The sequence below is a fragment of the Ceratosolen solmsi genome, unplaced genomic scaffold, assembly GCF_000503995.2.
Source record: "Ceratosolen solmsi marchali unplaced genomic scaffold, CerSol_1.0 scaffold1, whole genome shotgun sequence".
Taxonomy (NCBI): domain Eukaryota; kingdom Metazoa; phylum Arthropoda; class Insecta; order Hymenoptera; family Agaonidae; genus Ceratosolen; species Ceratosolen solmsi.
In genome coordinates this window covers 9,807,587-9,832,189 of record NW_011948415.1, presented here as the reverse complement: position 1 = coordinate 9,832,189, position 24,603 = coordinate 9,807,587, and the positions used below count along the sequence as shown (strand labels likewise).

Below are 24,603 nucleotides of genomic sequence, written 5' to 3'. Positions count from 1 at the left end.
CATCCATCCGTCCCCACCCCCACCCCCCACCCCAAGAAACATAAACGAAGCTTAAATCTCTGGTAATTTAAACTATCTTATTACGTCTAGTTTGACATCTTTCTTTTAATTGGAGCCATTGCCTATGAAAATTTTATTAATTTGAAAAATACTAATCACATCGTGATTATCGATTGTCCATCGTTAATTTCACTCTGTTTCGTCAAACGCATTTCCTGTCATAAAGGCACATTGACTTGGCGGGCATAACGATGAAACGAGCTAATGGGATTATTACTCACTGGCAGTCCTCCTTCGTGTACTTGCTGTCGTCCGTACAGTAGAAGAATTTCCCATTAAACAGCTGCACCGCAATAACAGCGAATATAAATTGAAACAATATATATACTATGAGAATATTGATGACGTTTTTCAAACTGTTCACCACACAATCGAATACCGCTTTAAGTTTTGGGACTCGCTTGATAGTCTTGAGGGGTCTGAGCACTCGAAGCACACGGAGCGATTTAATAGTCGAAAGGTTTTTGCTCGCGGAACCGCCACCATCGCCACTTGTCATGTCAAAGGCGAACGAGACCGCGGCACATACAACAACAATAGCGTCCATAAAGTTCCAAAACTCGCGCAAATACGAGCCTGGATGGAGAATCACGCCAAGATCGATTATCTTCAGGATCATCTCGATGGTGAAGACTCCCGTAAATGCATAGTCAAAGTAATTCAATATAGTGTTCCGGGGATTCGAGTCATTTACGGGATCTTCGGCTGCGAGCGCTATGCTGGATAACGATATGACGACCATAATGAAGAAATCAAAATATCGTAGATTGACGACCCAATGAGCGCCTCTCCGCACACTAAAAGCAAACGATCACATTTTCAAAAAATTAATGAATAATTATCTGCCGCAACGGCACATTATTCTAATAATATTAACGATTCAGCTCAACAATCGATAATGGTGTAAATTCACCCACTTTATCGAATTTTAACAATAAATTTTTCGAATTATCATGATTGAGCTCAGAGGATGAGGAATAATAAGTAAACAAAACAAAACAAAACAAAACAAAAAAAACCAAAAAAAAACAAAAAAAACAACAACAACAACAACAACAACAAAAAACAACAACAAAAAAAACAATTTAAAAATATAAGATACTGAAATAATGTGAGATAATATTGTAAAAAAAAACTATTCTCTCATATAATCGTAATAATTATATTTACGGATTAGTAGGGGACAATATAAACATCGACGAGTATGGCAGCATTGGTTTTGGTCCCGAATCATCTTCGTCGTCTTGTTTTTTCTCTTCAGACGCCTGCTTACCGCCTTTTCCGCCTTTGCTATAATGAGAAAAAATTCCAGACGAATTCCCATTATTACATCAATTATATCAATTAAGAAATAACAAGGAATTCATGGGCTTACAAATTTGCCGTTGGACTTGGAGGACTAATTTCCACTTTAGGTGCGCTACCATCGTTAGGCTTTTGTAAGGACTCCATTTCCTTCTCAAGCTCTTGTATTTGTTTCTCCTTATCTTCTTCTTCCTGTTCCTCTTCGGCTGCTGTAAGTTCTTGCGCGTTCGCCAAATTATCGACGGCGATAGCCAAGAAAACATTCAGCAATGTGTAGTTACCGAAGAGCACCAGGACGATGAAGTAAAGCGAATAAATCATGCCCTTTTTGTGACCACCTTGTGACTGGATACCTTGATACATAACTTCGTTCCAATCTTCACCAGTCAATATCTATCGGGAAAAGTTAAATAAGCATTATTAGACAGTCGTTAAATGTAGCGGCAATTGTATTCGCGTCTGTTTAATTAAGTTGCGCGAGCGCAGGAAGGAAATGACTAATAAAGCAAAATATCTTTTCCAATTGTTCGATAGTTGTTAACGTGTCACTCGTGCCTCCCTCGTTTAGAAAGTTAATGGTGGCCTGGCGGTAACTTACTTGGAAGACAGTGAGAAGTGCGATGGGAAAGGTGTTGAAGTTCGTGGGTGGCGTGCCACTTTCGAAGTTGAACTGACCACCGAAGAGCTGCATGCCAAGTAGAGCGAATATGAGAATAAAGAGGAAGAGCAGGAAGAGGAGCGAAATGATGCTGCGCATTGAATTGAGGAGAGAAATCACGAGATTCCTCAAACTCGACCAATATTTGGTGACTTTGAAAATCCTCAAAAGTCGAAGGGCACGGAGAACGGAGAGACCAAAGGAGCCGGATTTCACTGCCGACCAGATCACCTCGAAAATCGAGCCCGAAATCACCACGCAGTCGAAGCGGTTGAAGCTCGACTCGAAGTATATACGTGGACCAAGGGCATACATCTTTATTACCATCTCGCACATGAAGAGGCCCAGAAACACAAACTCGGTGTAAACTGTAAATACATAGTGAATGTAGCAATTACTTTTCAATTAAGCAATTAATTTTCTTTTTATTTTTTATTTTTGTTTTTGTTTTTTTTTGTTTTTGTTTTTTGTTGTTGTTGTTTTGTTGTTGTTTTGTATATATATATATATATATATATATATTTTTTTTTTTTCATCTTTTCTTTTTTTTTTTCTTTTTCTTTTTATGAACTATGATGCGCCCGAAATGTACTCCGAATGAAAAGTCGGAAGTATGATGCGAAATGTTCTATCAAAAGTGAAATAATGTTTTTAAGACTTTCAATTCAATGATCAAGCCGAGTGCAAAGTTCACTTTTCACACAGCTGAGATTATTTAATTCTTCCGCATCAACTATTCCGTGATGCTCTATTACTTAGGCGCATCACTTTAATTTGCCAACTTATTCATCAGGCTCACTCGATATTTATTATTCATTATTAATATCAAGCCAAAGTATACTTACAAAGAAATTCTGTAAGCCATTCGGGCTGGCCGTAATGCTCGACAGCCACGCACACGGTATTGAAGAATACGAGGACGATGACAAACCAGTAAAACCACTGTGTCTTCACCGTGTGTCGTATCCAAAATCGAAATCTCTTCTCGTTTCGCCAAAATTCAGCGCACGAGCCTTGGTTCTTCACTTTTGACTTAAGATAAGAGGCTCTCGAGAATCCTACAAAAATTGAATTACATGAAATTTTTGAAGCTACGCCATTCAAATTTATGCCAAATTGCCGAATGCCTAGGCGCCAAGCGCTGATTATCGATTAAATCATTAATTAAAAGAAAAGTTAAATAATTATACATAGCTGCAGGGATAATATTATCTAAGCTAAGAATGGTACTTGCTGCCTTTCTTATGAAAGAAAATTTCTTAGTTATGCGTTAGTCGGTTTCTTTGAAGGATCGTGTCAATGAATTTTTACGGCAAATGCCATTTTACACGGCTATAATCCCACTCGATATGAGCATAACTAAAAGACTTTTTCGAAAGGACTAGGCTGTCTACTGGTAGCTTTTGCATTGTTTTACAGGAAATCATTGCTAAACGTAATAATGCATGATTATATTAGGCAATGGACGGCTGATTTATATTTAAACTAATCTAGTATTAAATCTGCTCTCTTCCGAGACCTTTATATAAATACTTAATATAAACGTCAACTATTATTGATAAATACAACTCAAGAAACTAGATAATAGCATTAATGTTTAATGTTAATTAGCACACGCAACTTCTTTTATACTTTTCCATACGATTACTATTGCTTTACTACGTCACGCATGTATGTTCTACTTTATAAGCGATATCATGTGACACTAAATGTATGTGTTAACTAAATTACGCTCGAACTCTAAGTTCGAGGAGAAGTAAGACTAAAGGAAGAAACTAGATTGTATACGTTCGAGAAGGAGTGCACTCGCCTTTCGCGACAAACTGCCTTACTCGCAGCTACGATCAATATTAGATATTTAGTTAATGAATAATATAATTACACAACTGTGGATAGTTCTCAAAATAGCTGACTATGTAATGTAATAACACGTACATCATTTTACAATAAAGTTAGCGTCCACTCGAATCACAGCGCTGACTAAGTCTATTATTTGGAGGAGAATCGAGCTTTTTCGTTGCTCTATATATTTATACATTTATAAAGATGCGTAAATTTTATGTGATAATTAGTGTAGCTTTTTTTAAGTTTTAGTGTCGTTTAATTTTAAGGATATCATGATAACTGAACTTTTTTGGTACGTAAAGTACTCGCAAATATGTTTTATTCTCTGTCGTAGGCAACATTTTAATAATAACGCGTTTTACATAATTACATTCTATTGCATTTTCTATGACTGTTAAATATTTATTATCGCCATTAAAATGTTAATATATTTATTAAAATTTTAATACGAAAGCTATATGTTTGAGCTGCAATAAGTATGTAAATTTTTACATAAAATATGCATGTTTTTTTTCTCTTTTCTTTTTTGTTTGTTTTTTTTTTTCTTTTTCCAAATTCTATTGGTTATTTCGTTACTAAGAATTTCATTATGATTATATAAAAATTTGTATTTAATAATTGACTCTCTTTAATTCAAATGAATTTTTACAGTAACATTTGACATTTGAATAAAAAATATCCACATTATAAATGTCTAATCACAGTAGCTAATGCCGTAATGTAATTTATTAACAACAAAAAAGTACATAAGAAAATATCGATTATTATATATACAAATATATGTATATTTTTACCACTATTAAACAAGTTCTGTAAAATAAAAATAAAGAAAAAACATGAAAAGTATGTTACATGTAAAGTGAAATAGCGCGTTGAAAATTGACTATAAAATTAAAAAAAATAAAAAAATAAAAAAATAAAAAAATAAAAAAAAATAAAAAAATAAAAACTGTCTATTTCTCGATAGTATTAAAAAAGGAAGAAAGAAAAATTGGAAATATTGAACATGAAGAATAAACTACTGAGTGGACAGCAATATAAATAATAGAATAAATACATGAAAAGTCAAATAATTTGTATCGTACGTACGATTCGTAAAACATAATTGTACGTGTTGAGTGCTAAATAACTTAAAATTACTCTATTTGAAAAATGAAAAAAATTTATAAAAAAAAAAAAAAAGCTATTGGTTCTTAACAAATAATAAATAACAATAATTATTATCTAATAATATGCTGATTTTTTATTATAAACGATGCTTCATTAAATATTATCTAAATTTTACACAATTAATTTATAGAATCACATCTATTGCTTACAAAAATTAATCTAAAACTATAAATGTTATTTTTCCGTAGCACAGTAGTATGTGTGATGTAAGATTGTCGTTTAATAATTTGGATGAAGAATAGTTTTAAATGAACAAATACAAAGTCATTAAAGCTATAGGCATTTCGAATTACATTTTACTTAAATGTGCTGATTTTTCATTTTTAAAAGCCAGCGGTGCCGTACATAATTAACTTATCACGTTAACTTATTTATTACTACTATCATAACTTTTCACGTTCATCGACTCGCACTCGGCACGTGCTCTTTTATCTATATACAATGCTTTATTTTAATATTAATTTGCTTTATTTTTCCGTGATAAAATGAAAACAATGAAAAAAGTTTTAACTGTGCTACTATAATGGCCGCTCGACTTATCTATTGTAGAGAAGCATCGCAGCAAAGTACATTGGCGCGACGTTCAAATTACCGCGCATAATTACGTAGTACAATTACAACAATGTATGCAGTAGTGCTTACTGCTTTTGAGGAAAATAATGTATATGTATGTATAATGCTTTTAAGGAGAATAATGTATATATGTGTGGTATGGGTTGCCCGTTTATTCGCACGCATGCTTTCTCATTTGTTATTGCAAGAGCTGTTTGATTATTATTTGGTTGTTTTCAAGACGATAACGAGGCTGTTCTATTAAATATAAATGAAAGACATAAATACTTCACTAGTATTGATTATTTTCATTAGGAAATTAAAAACAAAAAAATAAAAAATAAACGATTTAATAATTAATTAAATCTTTCTTTTTTTTTTCATTATCATTTTATTGCTTACATTATTATTTATTCAGATTTTTTAATTGCCTAACAATACGTATAAAGTATCATCTTCAGTTATTTAATACCCATAGTAACAAATTTTCATCTATCAACTTATCTGTAACATGCGTGCGAGAACGTTTGGATGTAGAATTAGCGAATGTTTTAGTGATGTTATACGCTTAATAGTACTATATAGTACTCGTTACTGTCAACGATAACACAAACAATAAAGAAAAAACAATGTAGCTTTTACTTGTAACGTTAAAGAAAAAAAAAATAAAATAAAAAAAAAATATATATATATATATATATATATATATATATATATATATATATATATATATATATATATATATATATATATATATATATATATATATATATATATATATATATATATATATATATATATATATATATATATAGATTTACTGTAGTATGACCTGGATTGTAGTTACCTTTCAGTTTTTTCTTAGGCTCTGAAACAAGAGGATCATCTGATAGCGTGTGTTTAGAAGGTTTTCTGATAAATTTGAAGGGATATGATAGGCGATAATGGTTTAGGAATTACAACATATTTCCATGTAAAACATAATGTGACATGGGGATTGGCAAAAACATTGTCCTCGCACGACTCATAAAATTACTGTGGAATCAATATTCTGATTCGAATATATTATTATAATCATTGTTAATAATGGACAATTGTTTCTTTTACGCAAAATGCAAATACTTCATTTTTTATAGAACTTTACACTTTGTATACATACATACACACATACGTAGGCACACGCGCGACACGCGCAACACACGCAACACAAGGCTCGCGCGCATATATATATATATATATATATAGTGTGCGGGTGCGAGCGCGCGCGCGTGATAGTTGAGAATGAAAATATTCATCATATGAAATGGAGAAAAAAAAAGAATGTAAAGATAGAGTTAAGTTTTTTTTATTAATTGAAAGACGAACGGGAAAAATACAACTCACCATCTTCTTGGTCATCCTCGCCTTCGTCTTCCTCTGTATCGGTGCTTTTGCTCGTGCCTAAATTTTTCAGCTTTTTTCTCTTTGCAGCCTCGGCTTTTCTTCGCGCTGATAATAAAAACGTTTAGAGAATAAATCATTCTTTCGTTAATTGTTCCAAAGTTTTTACATGAAAATGTAGATTATTAATAAATTTTATGATTACCTTCCATAATGTGCATTTTTTCTTCCTCTGTCGTCCGCTCCTCCGCAAGTATGACTTCCTCTATGAAAATGTAATTCACATTTTAATTGTCTGATTTGAATTAGAATAATTCGTCAAGAATCAGCAAAGTCGTCAAGCGAGCAGTTACTTTTAGATTTTTAGACATACATTACTATCAAGTAATTAGTAAATACTTCTACAATGAAAACTAAGTATATTTACAGAGCGTAGAGACAATAAAGAGTAAAAGGACTTAATAATTTTCAATATTAATATTCTTAAATATAGAAGATAATTTATATTATTATTAATCCATTGCAGATAATTCGATTGAATTTATGCAACTTAAAATTGAATGAAAATTGACAAATTATGATAATTACTATTCTGTTATTTCGATAATTATAATATTAATTTATTTATTAATTTAACAATGCATAGCAATATAATGTCAGTAAATACAAATGCCAATTTATAACTGAGTATTATAAAAATTTAAAGATTATTTTAAAAAATGAAAATTATAAACATTGAGATTGTTTCAAATAAATAGTCAACGTTATTTTTAACATTAATTTCAAAATAGTAGATTGCCTTTCCGAATGTTCGGTGTGATATTTCATTAGTAGTAAATCATGTCCTTCGAATGCTTTTATCGATAAGAAATTAAGGCGAGGAAAATCTTAGATAAAGTGAAGGATTAATCGAAATCTAGCGGCACCTAACCTGCTTTACAGATCCATTCGACGTAGCCATTTAGCTCCCGCTCAAGCTGCTGATGTCTTCGCATTTTGAGAAAGGTTTGTCGATTTTCCACCTTCTCTCTCTCCTTCGCAAATTCTCTACAAGCGTTACCAAATAATATGTGACGTACATTAGCAAGCATGTATGAAGAAAATGCATGACTTAAGTCTTGATTTTTTTTTTTTTTTTTTTGCACTTATATGGGATAAACGAGATGAGTTTTATTAATATGATGTTTAGCTTTTAGCAGATATTTGCGTGAATTGTTTGATAAAATTGCAGATTAGTATTAATGCAGGCTCGCAGTTTACAGAATGTAAAGTTTTGTAACGCTTACTGGATTAATCTAGTCGAAAGAAAGATCGTAAAGCTTTTTTCTAGCTTACGTTCAAGGGCTCTTTCACTAAGTTTTCATACTTTACAGGCTAAGTGTCCCGCGAAGGTGTTTAGTTTCTTATGTATTTAAGGGATTAGTCGAACATGTAATTACTTACTCTGTCGAAAGCAGCTTTTCATGTTCAATGAAAACTGCACTTTTAAAAGATTTATTTAAACAAATAACAAAAAAAAAAAATTATGTTGATAATGAAAGTACAATGACACAATTGTCTTATAAATTCTAGACTATATAAGTTATTGAGAGAAGTATTTTATTTTCAATACTTTCCATTTTAAAGTGCACCAATTTATTAAATTGCTAATTATTTAATTCACATAAGATTCGCGATTTTCATGAACGAAGCTTTAAATTCTTACGTAATAATAGATCTTTTAATTTTGACATGACGCAAGGAAAGAAAGATAAGTAAAATAGTTGAAACAAAATAATTTTCTAAGTTAAATAATTTAATGGTGAAAGACGGCTAATATATTATGTTCTTAAAAATTGCATGTAGATAAAATTTGAAAATTAAAGAGGAGAGAAAGTGCATTATTAAAATAGAAAAAGCGGTTTTTTCACATTTGAATAAAATTATCAAATAGATTATCGAAAAAATATTGTACTATGCTAGATTTTAGATAATATTTTCCGAGCGAAATTGAGTGAAAAAAAAAACAAACAAAAAAAAAAAAAATTGAGAATGACAAATTTTCTTCTTTATTTTTTTAATTTTAATATTTTCTTTGTGTAAATTTTTAAACGAGGACACTAACCAAACTACTAATTTTATATAAAAGCTAGGGGAATGATAAATTTAAAACCTGCTTGAGTGATCCAGTTTAAATATGAACTGAAGGCAGTGGTGAAGAGTCGCTTCATTTTTGCTTTTTGATATGCTGCTCGCCTTTCGACGCGCGTTCGCTCATTCGAAAATTCCCTAAGAAAGATTTTTCAGGGTTTTTCTTTTCTTTCATTGTCTATTTATTTTTCTTTTTCTCTTTCTTTCTTTTCTTTTTTTCATTTTCATTTCATTTAGACAATTAAATGATGACTCGATATTATTATCATCAATGCATAATACTTTTAACTATGTGAAGTAATGAATATTTAGAATATTTAGAATGACGGTAAATATGTCGATGATCTCACGAGCGTATTGAAGTACAATAGAGTATTATTAAATATATATGTCAACTTACCCGCTTAACACACCGAGAACTAAATTCAGCATGAAGAAAGACCCGATGACTATCAGTGGTATAAAGTAAATCCAGTTGAACGTACTACCAAGAGCGTCATTTGTCTATAAAATTAATCAATTTATCGTGAAATTTAATTTGAAAGAGTAATTACGAATCAGCGGATCATATCAGTATGAGTTGTATGCAGCATCACGAATGCACAGATAATTATATACGTATAAATATAAATATATATATATGTATCAGCGAAGATGAAAAAATATGTACAGAAAAAGGAATGAGTGTAAAAAGAAAAAAAAACAGAAAAACAATTGTGTTGATTAAATATAAAATATATTTATATCTTATATCTTATATCTTTATATATAAAAATTTATATCTTGTGTAACTAATTTTGCAAGATTGTTTGTTTGGTGGAAAAATGTATTTATATTAGAAAGTGTATATGATTAGGCAATGTTTTATATTAACACAAAGTTTTGTTTTGTGCTAATTAGTAGTCTTCTTATCCTCCACGTTACAATTTATCGATTATTTTAAACTTTATTCTTTATATGACATTTGAAGTTAAAATTTTTCAGGCCAAAAATTAATAGAAATTTATAAGACGTACGATCGATTATTGTATTAAAGAGGATAAGCAGTTTATGTTTCAAAAAGAAATTAGCATACATAAACATATAAAACAGAAAGAGAATGCATAGTTCATTCATCTTTGAATCTCCTCGGATTATCAGAATAGCGATAATTTGGTTTAAATGGTTGTAAATCAAGTGATTTTTCGTTAATGTGAATAATAAGAAATCGCTTTAATGATAAACCGACGAGTTTTCATTTTATATAAAATACATGTATTTATTTTATATAATATATATAATATAATATAATATAATATAAATCATATGTATTCGTGTAAATTAAATATAAAATTATATTAGTGAGGACCGGAACTGACAGTGTCATACTGAGCAAAGTGAATATATACGTCAGTGTTAGCATAGATATAAAACGCATATATATTATATGATAACAAAAAAAAAAAAAAAAAAACAAAAAAAAAAAACAAAAAAATAAAAAAATAAAAAGGACATTTGCGCCGAATGAATATAAATTGTATTACGTAAGAATAAAGAAAAGCACCAATCACGATAAATAGATAGGATCAAACGATATATTTCAAGTTCTAAACACAAATGACAATATGAAAAAAATAACCTGTAAATGTGTGTGTATATATATATATATATATATATATATATATATATATTACAAATGTGAAGATGAAATCGTGCCTGTTGAACCCCGTATATTGTAAATAATATCTATGTCCCTCCTGAAAGTGTTGAAAATTTTCTATCAACAATGAGAATGGATAAACCTGTTCATTGGTAATAGTAGCAATTATTCATTGTACGTAATGGAGATTCTTACGATACACTAGTTTTTAATGGTCGCTTATTCATGTTCTTGTGTACTTATTTTGAGATCGTTAAGTGTTGTTATAATAAGCAAATAATTAATAATAAATGAATGTTTTTATCCGTTGTTAAATGATGAATAAATTTTTTTTTAAAAACTCTGTTGATGATTAGTAATGGATATTTTTTAGAATGATTTTTTTACAAACGTATCTATGAGACTTTTGATATATGCCGTATGAACACAACTATTTAGAAATAAGGAGAATATAATATATTTGTTAATGTAAAAAAGAAAATATATTTTACACACATAGAGAATGATAATTGTAGAATGTAGTTCGACATTTAGTTAAACCAAATAGAGAGACAAATAACGCATTCATATTTTAACATCATTTAACAATTATTGTTTATATACAAATGATCATGCGCTTAAATATTATATGTGTATCAGTGCGAACATATACAAATAGTCATAGTCTTTATTTTATTAAACATGCAATTTATTCTATAATTGTTTATAAAGTTATAATATATATATATATATATATATATCGTGCTATATAGGGAGACTGTAACAAGTTTCAGGCACGAAATCTCTTCACATATTTATTACGAAAAAAATATATATATACATCACGATTAACATTGAAATGTGAAAAAGTGAAAAATATGAATAATATTGAAATACACAAAAATGTGAGATAATACTTAAGGAAATCTTGAAATCCTTAAATATATTAATAAAATGCCACAATAAAAACAGATAGACATAAAAGCATTATTCCCTTCCACTGTTAGTTTAATCATTTGAATTTCAGCATTAAATAAATTGAAATAATGAGTTTAATCACAATTTATTTATAGCGTGTCTATTTCAAAATGTTTCGGCTAGTATATGAAATAAAATCAAAATTATTTACTTTATCGCTGTAATTGGAATGTCTTTAGTTTACAAATGAAATATTGATTTATTAAAAAAGTCAATTTATCAAATAATAATTTTGTGATGAATTTTATATAGAATTTTAACAGAAAATAATTAATTATTATTCAACTAATTCAAATAAATCGTGCAGTCTCAAGTGTATTTTGTTTCAATTGGAATTATTAATATTGATTATTTTTATTTAATATTAATTAGCCTCGAATAGGATATTATTTATATTTTATATTTTAACTTTTTATCAATTTGCCATATTATATAAAGAAACTCAATTTAAAATAATTTACGAAACAATTCATAATTGAGAGTTTTAATATAATTAAAATTTATTCGAAACAATATATCGTACTTCGATTTAAATAAAGTAAATTAGTGTGAAATTACCCGATAATCTAATATTAACTCAATAATTCCGTAATTGCTAATTAAACTTTTTCCATAAAAAATTTTTTTCTTTCAAATATTTAATATATATATATATATATAGAGAGAGAGAGAGAGAAAGAGAGAGAGAAAAGTTATACGATACTTTTAAATGGCAAAAGCTGAAATAGTAAAACAAAAGATTGAATATTCCGCAATTCATATTTAGGTGAAAGGCGGTAAAAGTTCATTATTTGAAAAATTCAAACAACTTACTGTAACTTAACGTTGAAATTAACATTAACTTGTCGTTAATATTAATTTCAGGCTGGAAGGTTCTTTGGATATCGTGAATGAGAGTAACGATGGCTGAAAAATGTGCGAAAACACAGAAAGAGACATAGACAGAAAGAAAGCCAAGTGAAAATATAGATCAGTGACGGAAGATGCACAGCTCTTTCGCTCTTTATTATTATTATTATAATTTTTTTTTATTTTTTTTTTTTTTTTAACACTGATGAACATATTTCTTGCGTTACCCAGTACAATATGGCAGTCCAGCCCTCCATGGTGATGCACTGGAAGACGGTGAGCATGGCGAAGCCAATATTGTCGAAACTGGTGATGCCACTGTTTGGTCCCTCCCAGCGATCGGAACACTTCGAGGTATTAGCGTTGCATACGTGGGCGCCCGCCGGAGCTTCGGATTCGTTGTCCGTGTTGCACGGATTTGGCTGTTCGCCGTCCTTCACGATGAGATCTATGAGCAATAGAGTGTGGCTTGAGCGTCACCTTCTAGCTTTCACGGGGGACGCGAATCTGCCTTGTGCCGCACGTCTGACTTGTCACTTACGTTTCCACTGCTCGTGCTTTGTACGATGAGCATTATAAAAGTATAAAGACATTTTACCGGAGATATTAAATTAAAGTTCAGCCTCTTTATTGAGCTCGCTTTAAAAGTTATGAAACTAAGTGACAGGTGAGAAATCACTTGCTCATTATTACGTAAAAGATAGTGTCGCGCAACCAGTGCATGCGATTGCAATTTAATTGTGAATTATCGAATCAATTGAAACGGGATCCGTGTGTTAGGGGGATACGCCGATGTTGAAAAATAATTATAGTTATCGAGATAAATGAATACTCACCGGCATTTTCGATGCTGTAACACGTCTTGTGCAAGGTCCCCGAATAAAACTCGAGGCCAATGATAGCGAATATAACGATGGCAAATAAGACGAGTAATCCGATCTGCAAAAGCGGAGCCATCGCCTTGATGATGGACTTGAGCACCACTTGGAGACCTGTTTGGAGCAATCGAATCTCTTGATTAGCATCGCTCCCCCCCCTCCCCCTCCCAAACACGCTTCTCTCAATCTTTGTTCTCACCTTTACCAGTCTCATTCTACATTACATTTTGCTATATTTTTAACACTAACTATGTTACTCGTATAGCTCTTTACTATAAATAAATAATTCACTCGCATAGCGGATTTTTAATTATACAATTTTACAATTTTATTTTCACTATTGGCGGTTAATAATGGGGAATCGTTATCGGTATATTTTTGCTTTAAATATTCAGCTCACCCAATTTACATTACTAGATACTATAATTTACGTGTCTCTGTAAAAGTACGTCCGATTTTTAGAATTTTTATGTCAGAGTCGCGATAATTATAGTTCGCGTACAAATTATGATTAAATCGTAAAAGTGTCTTTTTTTTTCGTACAATTTTTTTCACGAATGTTTGAAAAAAACAAAGCTAACGCGTTTATGAAAACTTTTTACCAATCGATATTCTATAAGAAGCGTGAATCGAGCTTCCGTATAAACGAAGAATTATCAAGAAAGAAAGAAATAATGAACGAAAGACGAAGAAAAGGTATCGAAATGTTGAAAATTGTTCAAAATTGTTGGCTTACACAACTGCGAATGTATGTCCGCGGATTTTCAATAATAAAAGTATCATAATTTATAATTTCTTAATGACAGTAGAAATGAAAACGACGATAAGTTCTCAATACCGATCGTAATCTTAATACCGATAATGGTTCAAGATTATAATACCCCCGATTAAAGATCATCTCACGCTCATCTCATCTCACACCCCAAAAAAAAAAAAAAAAAAAAAAAAAAAAAAAAAAAACAAGAGCATTTAAATAAAGAAAAAAACATTGAATAGAGCTAGTGCTTAATGTACATGAAAACAAACTAGGGGAAAAAAAAGGAAAAAAAGGGAACTAATAATAAGAAAACCTAAATTATTAAACGAACAGTACTCGTAATAGTATTTATTATCTGGCATTGGCAGGATTAAACAGAAGCGCTCTACTCACTTGGTATGCCGGAGACTAGTTTGAGCGGTCGTAACACACGTATTGCGCGCAACGTGCGTAGATCCATATCCAGATTTATGCCTTGTGGGAACGCCGTGATGAACCTGCCCCAAACATACATACACCCCCGCCACACTTTACTACTTACTACTCTATTAAAGCTACATCACTGCTGAGTTACTAGTACTAACACTAGCCGCTTCTGTTATCAGCGGCACTAAACTAACTATTTCAAGAATCAGGGCTTGTACAGCCGTGTTTCTTTATGCCTGACGAGCCGATATAACGAGTTACGTTGGTTGGTTTTTTTTTGCTTTTTTTTTTGTTGCTTTTTTCTTCTTCCTTGTTTTCTTCTTTTTTTTTTTGTTTTTTTTGTTTTTTTTTTGCTTTTTTTTTTTTGTTGGCTTTTTTTATTAGTTCGGTTTTGTTTGTTTTGCTTGTTCGTTTGCGTCTTTGATCTTTGATGCATCTTTGATGTCGTCGCGAATAAACTCACCGCCGAGAACCATTCGTTAACACATGTGCATTTAATACAAGCGCATTTGCGATAATTATGAAACTATTATGTTTAATTGGTTCATTTATTCCTTCGATTATGCCAACTTGAGAATTCAAATCATCGTTATATGCTCATTATACGCGGCATCCTTCTGTAGAATTAAAAACAAATTATTACATTGGACAAATCGTATTTGACAATACGCATATATCAATGTACACTTATAATAATGCTATTGAGATTCGTAAGATTTCCAATAAATTACGTTATATATAAAATAAAGTTTACTGACTTGTCACAAATATAACGAAAGTAATAAAATTTTCATTTACGTTAAAAGGAATGTACAAGTAACTCGATATATCGCCTCGGCATATTCTGGTATATGAAATTTCTATTCTAATTCTTTATTATTAAAATACTAATTATTTATCAATATAATACATTAATAATAAAACAGCGATTAAGACTTTCATTATTGATATTCTTTATTATCATTTCTTCAAGAATACGATTTAAATGGTGAAATGAGAATGATAATAAAATAACAGCTAATTTTGCATTTATCGGATAAAATATACAATGACTAACACTATGGTATCAGAAAATATTTATAACGACTAGACACAGAATTTTCTCGTACATAGATTATGCCAGTAATTGATCTTCACAATTTCTGTCCTCATCTATATATCTTCAGACAAAAATTGCAAATAAGATCGCATCTACTATTAAATATATACGACACATATATATATAGACATTTTACTGAAAGCATAAAAAATTTATTAATACTTATGGATTAATATATCTATTTTCATATAGTATATTTTTGTAAATTATCGTCCAAGTTATTTAATTTTTCTTTTTATAAATTCTATCACAACTACGTAGATCATCTATGTTGATAATAGACTATGTTAGATCTTTCACCTACGTAATATACTTAAAGCTTTAAGCATTGATTTTTGTTGAAGATGAAAAACAAAACAAAACAAAACAAAACAAAACAAAACAAAACAAAACAAAACAAAACAAAAATCGGATCAATATAGTCGAATCGGAATAAGCGCGTTTGGCATTACTACAGAATTACAATAGGAGAAGGTGGATGTAATCATAAGGGTGAAAAGTGTTTATGCAAATATTTGGAATTGTGGTTTAAGCGGAGCAAAAAATATCTTATGTTACCCACTGGCAGGAAGTCAACTACGATTGAATAATAGAAGGTCGAAAAAAAATCCCTTAATTCATTATATTATTTGAGAATGAAAAAACTTTGTTAATTTAATGGAAATGATGAGCAATTTAATTTCTCGACATTTTCAACGATACCTAAGGTATGGTTATCAAAATCAGATTAATATTAACAAACTCCCTTATTTTCGGTTCGAAAGTATTTATAAGAATAAATGTACGCAAATTATTGAAATTATAGGTGTATTTTATGTCATTATAATTAAATACGATTCCGTTAAACTTAAATGATTTTGTCTTAGACGTACATCGAACAAAATACTTTAACGTCAACTGTAAGAAATATTAATATCATGTTATAATAAAAAAAAAAAAAAAAGTATAATAAAAGCGTTAATGCCGAGAAATAAAAAAATTCAGGAAATTAGCGTTAATAAGATTTAATTTAGTGAAGTTAATGATTTATATTTGAATATCAAATACAACATAATTACAATTGATTTATTAATCCTACATTTTGTAGCAAAGGTAGCAGACGTTGCTCTTAATTATGTAATTTATGCAAATTTACAATTAAAAATATCGATTTAAATGCGGCATACTATTTCTCGTAAGTATTATTCATATAGTAGTTTGCAAAATAAATGCATATTTCACTTTCACATTCTCATTAAATAATCAAATAAAAATTTATAGTAGTTTGAAGATTTAAATGGAGATGCCACTCATATACACGGAAATAATTAACATAAATTCTTTTTAATATATATTATTTTACCGTACGAAAATGACTTTCTATTAACCTAATTTTCTAGCTAATTATTAAAAGATATTAATTAGCTCTTCACCTCGAATGTATTGTGTCCCACCGATTTCTAAACTGATCTACTTATCAAAAGTATCAATGAATTTAATAATACTGTTACGTTCCTGTTGCACAGGATTACAAACTAACACTTTCCTCACTTGGTCGTTTCTTCTTCTTCTTCTTCTTCTTCTTATTATTATTATTATTACTATTATTATTATTATTATTTTTTAAATTTAATGCTATCTACTTTTCTAATTAATTATACAGCCGCAGAAAAAAAGAAACATCTTTATCGATATACGTACGGTATTCATATTATTTTTTTTCTCACTCCTATAAATGTCCAGTCAGATGCAATAATGAAAAGTCATTCAGAAATGCTTACCAAGTACGTATTTTTTAAGATGGAACTGCTGTTAATAATTAGAAAATTTAATGCCCAGTAGGTTAAAATATCATATTATTCAATAATTCTAATTAATTATGGAAAGTACTAAATATGGTATGGCATCTTTACATTAGCATAAACTATTTATCTTTAAGCATACATACGTGGAATTCTACTTTGTAATCTATCTTGTTGTACCTATTAACTCTTATGCGTAATATAAGATGCATCTAACATCGTCAACTTTGCCATCGAATTAATTATAGCTTGGAATAATTTAAAAACGAAGATTATTTTTTAGCAACTAATGTAGAGCATTATGACAAATACAATAGATTGAAACTTTGTGCATTAGATTTTTTTGATCATATCGAATTATGTAGTTTCATATTATATTAAGAGGTTAATACAATACCAATCATTGTTCAATTATAAAAATTCTCAATAATTTCGGCATTAATTAAATTTTCTGAGTAAAATGAAACTAAATATTAGGTTATTAAGTAAAATTAATAAAGAGTTTTTTTTTTTTTTTTTTTTTTTTTTTTTTTTTTAAATATAATTAATAACATTATACATGGTAAAAAGAGAAATATTGTTTGCCTATAAATGACTGCAGTTACTATTTTACAAACATTTACATGATTATAGATCAGTGTACATCAATAATATAATTGAAACAAGTCGGCAGAAATTTATATGCTTTAGTTTATTTATGTAGGCTAACTTTTCTAACTAACGTCCTATGAAAAATACATAATTTATGCAGAATTCTATATTAACTTGTATTCTCTAAGAGATAAGGAAAAAAAGGAAGATAAATAGGTAATGTTGATTTTTAATAAAATAAAATAGCACACGCATACTGTTACTCTCGTGTCTTACCCCCTTCATGATATAAATCGCTCAAGTTGAACTGAAATGTATTTGACTTGAATCCTTGTCGTAAATTCTGAACTTGTCTTTTTCTACTTGTTTACATTTTAATTATTTAAGTCAATGAGTAGCTTAATAATATTTATTAATAAAGAAAAAAGATTGGGATTAAATGTGGAAAGAACGTTATAGTAAACTTTTTATTAATTTGTTGAAAAATTAATACAGTCTAATTATATATATATATATATATATATATATTAATTAATTTTGTATATATATAGATATAAAATTAATTTTGCTAATGAATTTTTTTTTTTTTTTATTATAAATGAATAATTTGATAAAAGATATTAATATTAAATTAGAATTACATCTTTAGATGTATGTATAATATGATTATTTTGCTTTATTTGAAGAGATAAACGAAGTCGAGTTTCGTAAATTAGCCATCGAAATAACTTTGTGAAATTTATTGATAATTGAAAAGAGGTATTATTTTTCTTTATTATTATATATCCAGTGAATTATGTATTTAAAGTTTGTTAAAAATGTATCAAATAATAGTAAAATTTCAAAACTCAATCTGAAATTAATTTAATATTAATTTCCGTAAATTAGTGAAAATATGCGATGGAAATATCAAATTATTCAAACTTTTATTTAATTATTTGAAGTCAATATTAAATATTATTGCTTTTGTATCTCTTGAGTGAGTCATTATTTTCATTACTATATCATTGCGTTTTCTATAAAATTCTTTCCTCTAAAAAATACGCATGAATGAATACTTTAACTAAAAAAATTTCATATAATACAAGTATAAATCTAAAATATTATTTATCCTAACTTACATTACGACTACCATATATCTATAAATTATTGGAGTTGTATTACATTAAAAGATTTTTTCATTTAATAATGAATGTTTTTCAATGTAATTAGAAATTTTTTTTTTTTTGAAATTTTATTTACGTTTATTTAAATTTTATTATGATTTTTTTTACCCATACAATTTTAATTGAAGAAAATATTTCAATTTCAAGAAACATTAAATGAATACTTTTTATAATATTAGATTTATACTTAATGTTTACTAAGAGAATTATATATCTATAAATACTTATTACAATTATTTAAATTTCTTTTCCGATAATAAATTATGGAATATTGTAAATTGCTCTTATTATGAAGTTTCATTAGCAAAGCAACAACCACAAATTTAATTCATATAAAGAAGTAAAAATGATCCTTGAAACTATAGTGAAATTAACTAAACACATATTATTATTATTATTATTATTATTATTATTATTATTTATTATTATTATTATTATTTGAGAGTTCTCTAATAGAACATTGAACGTAAGGCCTTGAAAATTTCATTGCAGCACAATTTTAGCAGTGAAATTATATTTACGTGATATAAACGAAATGATGAAGTTTTTCAAGACCTTTAAAAAAGATACTATAAATCGCCTAAATCCTATTTTACACCATAATTTCACGAGTAAACTTACATAATATCTAAAAGTCTCTAAATAGACGCAACTAATTCAAGTTTTAAACTAGCCAAACAAGTTTCTCAGTACAGCATATATAGATAATGAGAAAACGAGAAATGTAGGAGCCAAATGTACAACGTAAATTACGTCGAAGGAGCTTTTGTTACAGATGTAAATATATAGAGCTTTGGAAGAAGTCACAGAGCTTTGACTCACTTGGAATTTTCGAAACCAGCTTTAGCGGTCTGAGAACTCTGAAGGATCGTAGCATACGGAGGTCGACGTCCACGTTTGTTTCGGCGAACACAGTCATCGACCTAATATTTCATTCCTCAAATTACATCTTGATTTTACCGTCATTCTTCGTTTTTCTCCTCGAGATACGTTTTTCACGGCTGGCCGAGAATAAGTTCACCAATCGTGTTTCCCGCTCTCACTTTACAAGCTCTCATTATTATTATTATTATTCAAATTCGATATTAATTGAATTTGAGGAATGTCCAATGAATTCGAGTATATCGAATTTCGAAGACTATCGTTGCCATCGCAACGGCCTGTGAACTTTTTCTCGGCTTCACGTTTACTTGTCTCTTTTATTTCTACGTGTTTTAAGACACGACCCTTTGGACGATTTGAGCTATGCATGCGTGTATTGTACCACTAATAAAATACTGTCGGATAACAACAATATATATTCGAAGGAAAACTTTATCCTATGAAAATCATCAGAATATTTGCCTCGATATTGCTATAGATGCTACCCTAAAAAATTTCTTCATTGTTATTAAAATACATTGTCAATTAATCGTACTATCGTAGTATTTTATATGCTTGTGCATTAAACAAAAAACAAAAAAAACAAAAAAAAAACAAAAAAAAAAGAATACATCAACAAATAAAAGTAATATTGACAGAATGAAAATTGGGAAATTATAGTATTGTATGAGTGATACAATATGCGCGCATATCTAGACAATCAAGTATAAGTTTAAAAATTTTAAAGCTTGGTCTTGTGTAATAAGACATGTATTTCTTCAGGCTTTGGTATAAATTTCAAGGGATTTATTAAAAGTGCATGAACTGAATGAACTGAAAGAGAAAAGTGATGCTCATAAATGAATGTATGATGAAGAAGTCCTATATTAATTATGAAAAAGCGATAATTAACATTTGCACCCTAAAATTATAATTCTCCAAGTTTAAGGTTGAAAGTGCAAGATACTGAAATTTATTATCATACATTTATTCAAATTAAATAAATTATTTGATTCTACATATAATTTGTTTATTTATTTATTATTTTACACGTAATACGGTAAATTTGAACGTCGAATAATCCTTAATAATTAAGTTATTAGAATTTATTTGGAACATTATTTTTAGAAAAAATCATTAAACATTTCTTACTTTTAATTAATATATAAAAGGCGAATATAATTTTAATATTATAGCATGTGAATTATGTATTCGAAACTGTAACTGACGTAAGTCATAAAAATGTTTAAAATATAAGAATAATAAAAATATGACTAGTGAATAATTTAAAAATTGAATATTACAGTTTTGCTCGACTATTAAATGTTCAACATAAGCGACATGAATAAGTGATAATGATAATGAAGATAAAAGAGTTAGTTACAAATTACATTATATCATGATAAATTTGAAGAGCTAACAAGTGGCACTTTGTAGTCATATATTCTTTTGAAAATATCGCAACATAGAATATACACGTTAATTTGAAGGTCGTGATTTCTTAATTAATCCTCCACTTTAGATGGATTCTTTAGATTAAATGGACTGAAGATTCTCGAGGATAAACCAATCGACAAAATTCATTTGATCGCCGATCGATGGGAATGGACCTAAGCAAAGGCCTTCCCTACCCAACGCGTGTAAGAACTAATTTTAAGAAGAAAATAACGTGTACAGGCAAGGTTATTGAACTCACCCTGTGACAACGACGAAGAAATCCATGATATTCCAGATGTTGCGAAGGTAGGAGCCGCGATGGAGGACGAAGCCGAGAGCCAAGATTTTGAGGCTCGCCTCGACGCAGAATATGCCGAGGAAGTAGATCTCGGTTGTCTCGAGCTTCTTGGCGAGGGTCGTCTTGTCTTGGCATGGTAGATGTTCCTCCAGTGCAAGTACAACGCAGTTGGCGATGATGGTCAGGAGGACGGCGTACTCGAAGGGTGGCCACTCGATAATAAAACGCGTGTGCTTCCGAATGCAGTTATCCTCGCTCAGTATGAACAGGGAGGAGGGGCCCTTTCCACCTCCATCCCCTGTCCCTCCGCCCTGATCTCGACCTGGTGCCATCCCCTCTATACCTAATACCTATATTACGTCATTCAATAGTAACTTAGTTTCCTTTTTGCTCATACTTATTTAACTTTGGAACAGATATATTTTCCATGCTCACTTCAAACTCCATTAAACGATTCTTTCATACTTTCCCTTGAGTTCAACCAAATGCCGTAATAAAAAAGCCCAATAACTTTGATTTATATGTAGTTCGAGAGAGATCAATATAACCGATTGAAATGCCTTTTTCTTTAAATTACATTTTGTATAATCGATGCAATAATAATAGTAAATTATCGTGCATTTAATGCTGACTGCATAATTAACTTAAATAAATTAATAAACATTTTTAATTAATGTATACAATACGAAGAATTCATGCATCAATAAGCAATTTAGGGCATATTTGATGGAAAATAACAATGCATTTTCCAACCTCAATAAAATCAATTAATTTCCAAATAATCAGTACAAGACAGCTAGCCATGCTTATCTAATTATATTCGAATTGTATTATATCGCAGCTCTACTTACATTGAATGTACGATAATTCTATCGTAAAATTGAAGAATTGCTTTATCAGATCGGAAAATTATTACTAATTGTGATTGCATACTACAAAAGTGCAACTATTTAAAGTTTTCATATAAATGTATATTTGATTTCTAATAAGATATATCCCAATTGATATGGAAAATAATGTACTTGATTAAATAAAAGTAAAATTTCAATAGAATATGATGTATTTGTGTAATTTTAGCCTTTAGCTGACAAAAGCCTTTTACAATAATTTAAAATTTCTTTTTCGAAAATTCGAAAATCCCTTAGATTTTTCAATTACATTGTCAAGAGTAGCCTATTCTCATCTATTTTGCAACCATAAACTTTTAACGGATTATATAAATGGAAATATAATTTAAAGCCTCGATTTAAATTATCTGTTATTTTGAAAACTAATATTTACAAACATACGAAAATTGACAATAAACAAAATTATTTAATACTTAATACTATGAAAGTTAAGTCATTCATTTTTTATTATTATTCATAAGATTAAATGAAAATTTTAATTCTATTATTTTTTAATAAATATACTTAAAGAATTCAAATACTGTATAATCGATGTAGACAAACGTCTATTAATATTTTAAATTGAATTCCTTATTAATAATGAGTTTTTAAATATTTTAACTATACATAATTTAAGAAATTACTGAATAATTCCGAATAAAAAAATCGATTATACTTAACATCCAACTATTTCAATAAACACTTATTGCATTTTCAATATAATATACATATTATTATGTTTTTATTTACGTTAAAAACCAAAGTTTTCATATTATATTATTCATTCCTATCGATTTTTCAGTGTGATGGGACACGAGAGAAGGAAAACGTTATCATTACATGAATTTACGTAAATATATTTATAATGTAATTTATAATATTAACTTGGATGATATATTAATTTATATGGCTTTTGTATCATTTCAATCATTTTATGTAATTCATAAAATATCATTCATATAAAACGAAATTCATATAAAAATTAATTAATAAACTGCGTTAAACTATTATTAAAATACTATTTATTTGACTAATGATACATTTTGCTTATAAAATAATAAACAATTATCCGATCGCAATCAAATAAAAAGATGATATAATTTACATGAAAATATTAAATATATAATTTATAGAAATTTAATTAGTTTTAATATTGACAGATTCAACTAGAATATAATTTTTTAATAAAAGACAAACAATTTACTTATTATATAATTAATGTAAAATACTTCTCAAAATAATGTTATAAATGTTTTAATGACATAAAAGAATAATAATAATAATTAATTCTCATTTCTATTATTATTATGTAAACTAATTTCTGATAAATCGATAAATATTTTTTTCATTTAAAGAATTATTGTCTAAATATTTGGTAAAATACACATTTATATGAAACTTATTTAATTACTACTCAGTCTTATTCATTGGTATTGTTAATATTTTAAATAAAATTATTTGAAATTCCAACGATTATATAATCATTTTATTTAATTTACATTTTTTTTTCTTTACATTTTACATTTTTAATTTTAAAGCTGGAAAATTATTATTAAGCTTATCACGAATAACTAAATAATTATAGAAAATTGACATAATTATTTTTGAAATATCCATATAATTGAAGGGCTATGAGCATATAGTTCTAGCAAATATTTAAAAGAACAAAAAATTTTCTATAAGGGGAAAGGATTCTATTAAGATATAGAAAGCACTTTCTCATACGGACAACAATTTATATATTTTTATGTATAAATATATATCTTTTTTTTAGGTGTAATATATTACTTAATTAAAAAAAAAAAAACAAAAACAAAAAAAAAAAAAAAATGTTTTTAACAAAGAATAGTATTCAAATGCAAATATTAATAATTAAA

The 24,603-nt window shown here is 28.6% G+C and overlaps 1 protein-coding gene across 1 annotated transcript in view; it reads right to left on the bottom strand.

The window, feature by feature from the left end:
• cac (calcium voltage-gated channel subunit cacophony) overlaps positions 1–24,603 on the bottom strand; it is an 85,266-nt gene that overhangs the window by 37,974 nt on the left and 22,689 nt on the right. The window contains exons 3-15 of the mRNA XM_011507884.1: positions 21,801–22,189; positions 14,574–14,677; positions 13,382–13,537; positions 12,773–12,993; positions 9,501–9,604; positions 7,902–8,017; positions 7,176–7,235; positions 6,974–7,078; positions 2,869–3,081; positions 1,964–2,391; positions 1,436–1,758; positions 1,231–1,350; positions 282–857 (exon numbers count right to left, since the gene is read on the bottom strand). Coding sequence (XP_011506186.1) covers positions 282–857; positions 1,231–1,350; positions 1,436–1,758; positions 1,964–2,391; positions 2,869–3,081; positions 6,974–7,078; positions 7,176–7,235; positions 7,902–8,017; positions 9,501–9,604; positions 12,773–12,993; positions 13,382–13,537; positions 14,574–14,677; positions 21,801–22,171 — 2,897 coding nt within the window. The 5' untranslated portion in view covers positions 22,172–22,189. The remainder of the gene's footprint in view (positions 1–281; positions 858–1,230; positions 1,351–1,435; positions 1,759–1,963; positions 2,392–2,868; positions 3,082–6,973; positions 7,079–7,175; positions 7,236–7,901; positions 8,018–9,500; positions 9,605–12,772; positions 12,994–13,381; positions 13,538–14,573; positions 14,678–21,800; positions 22,190–24,603) is intronic.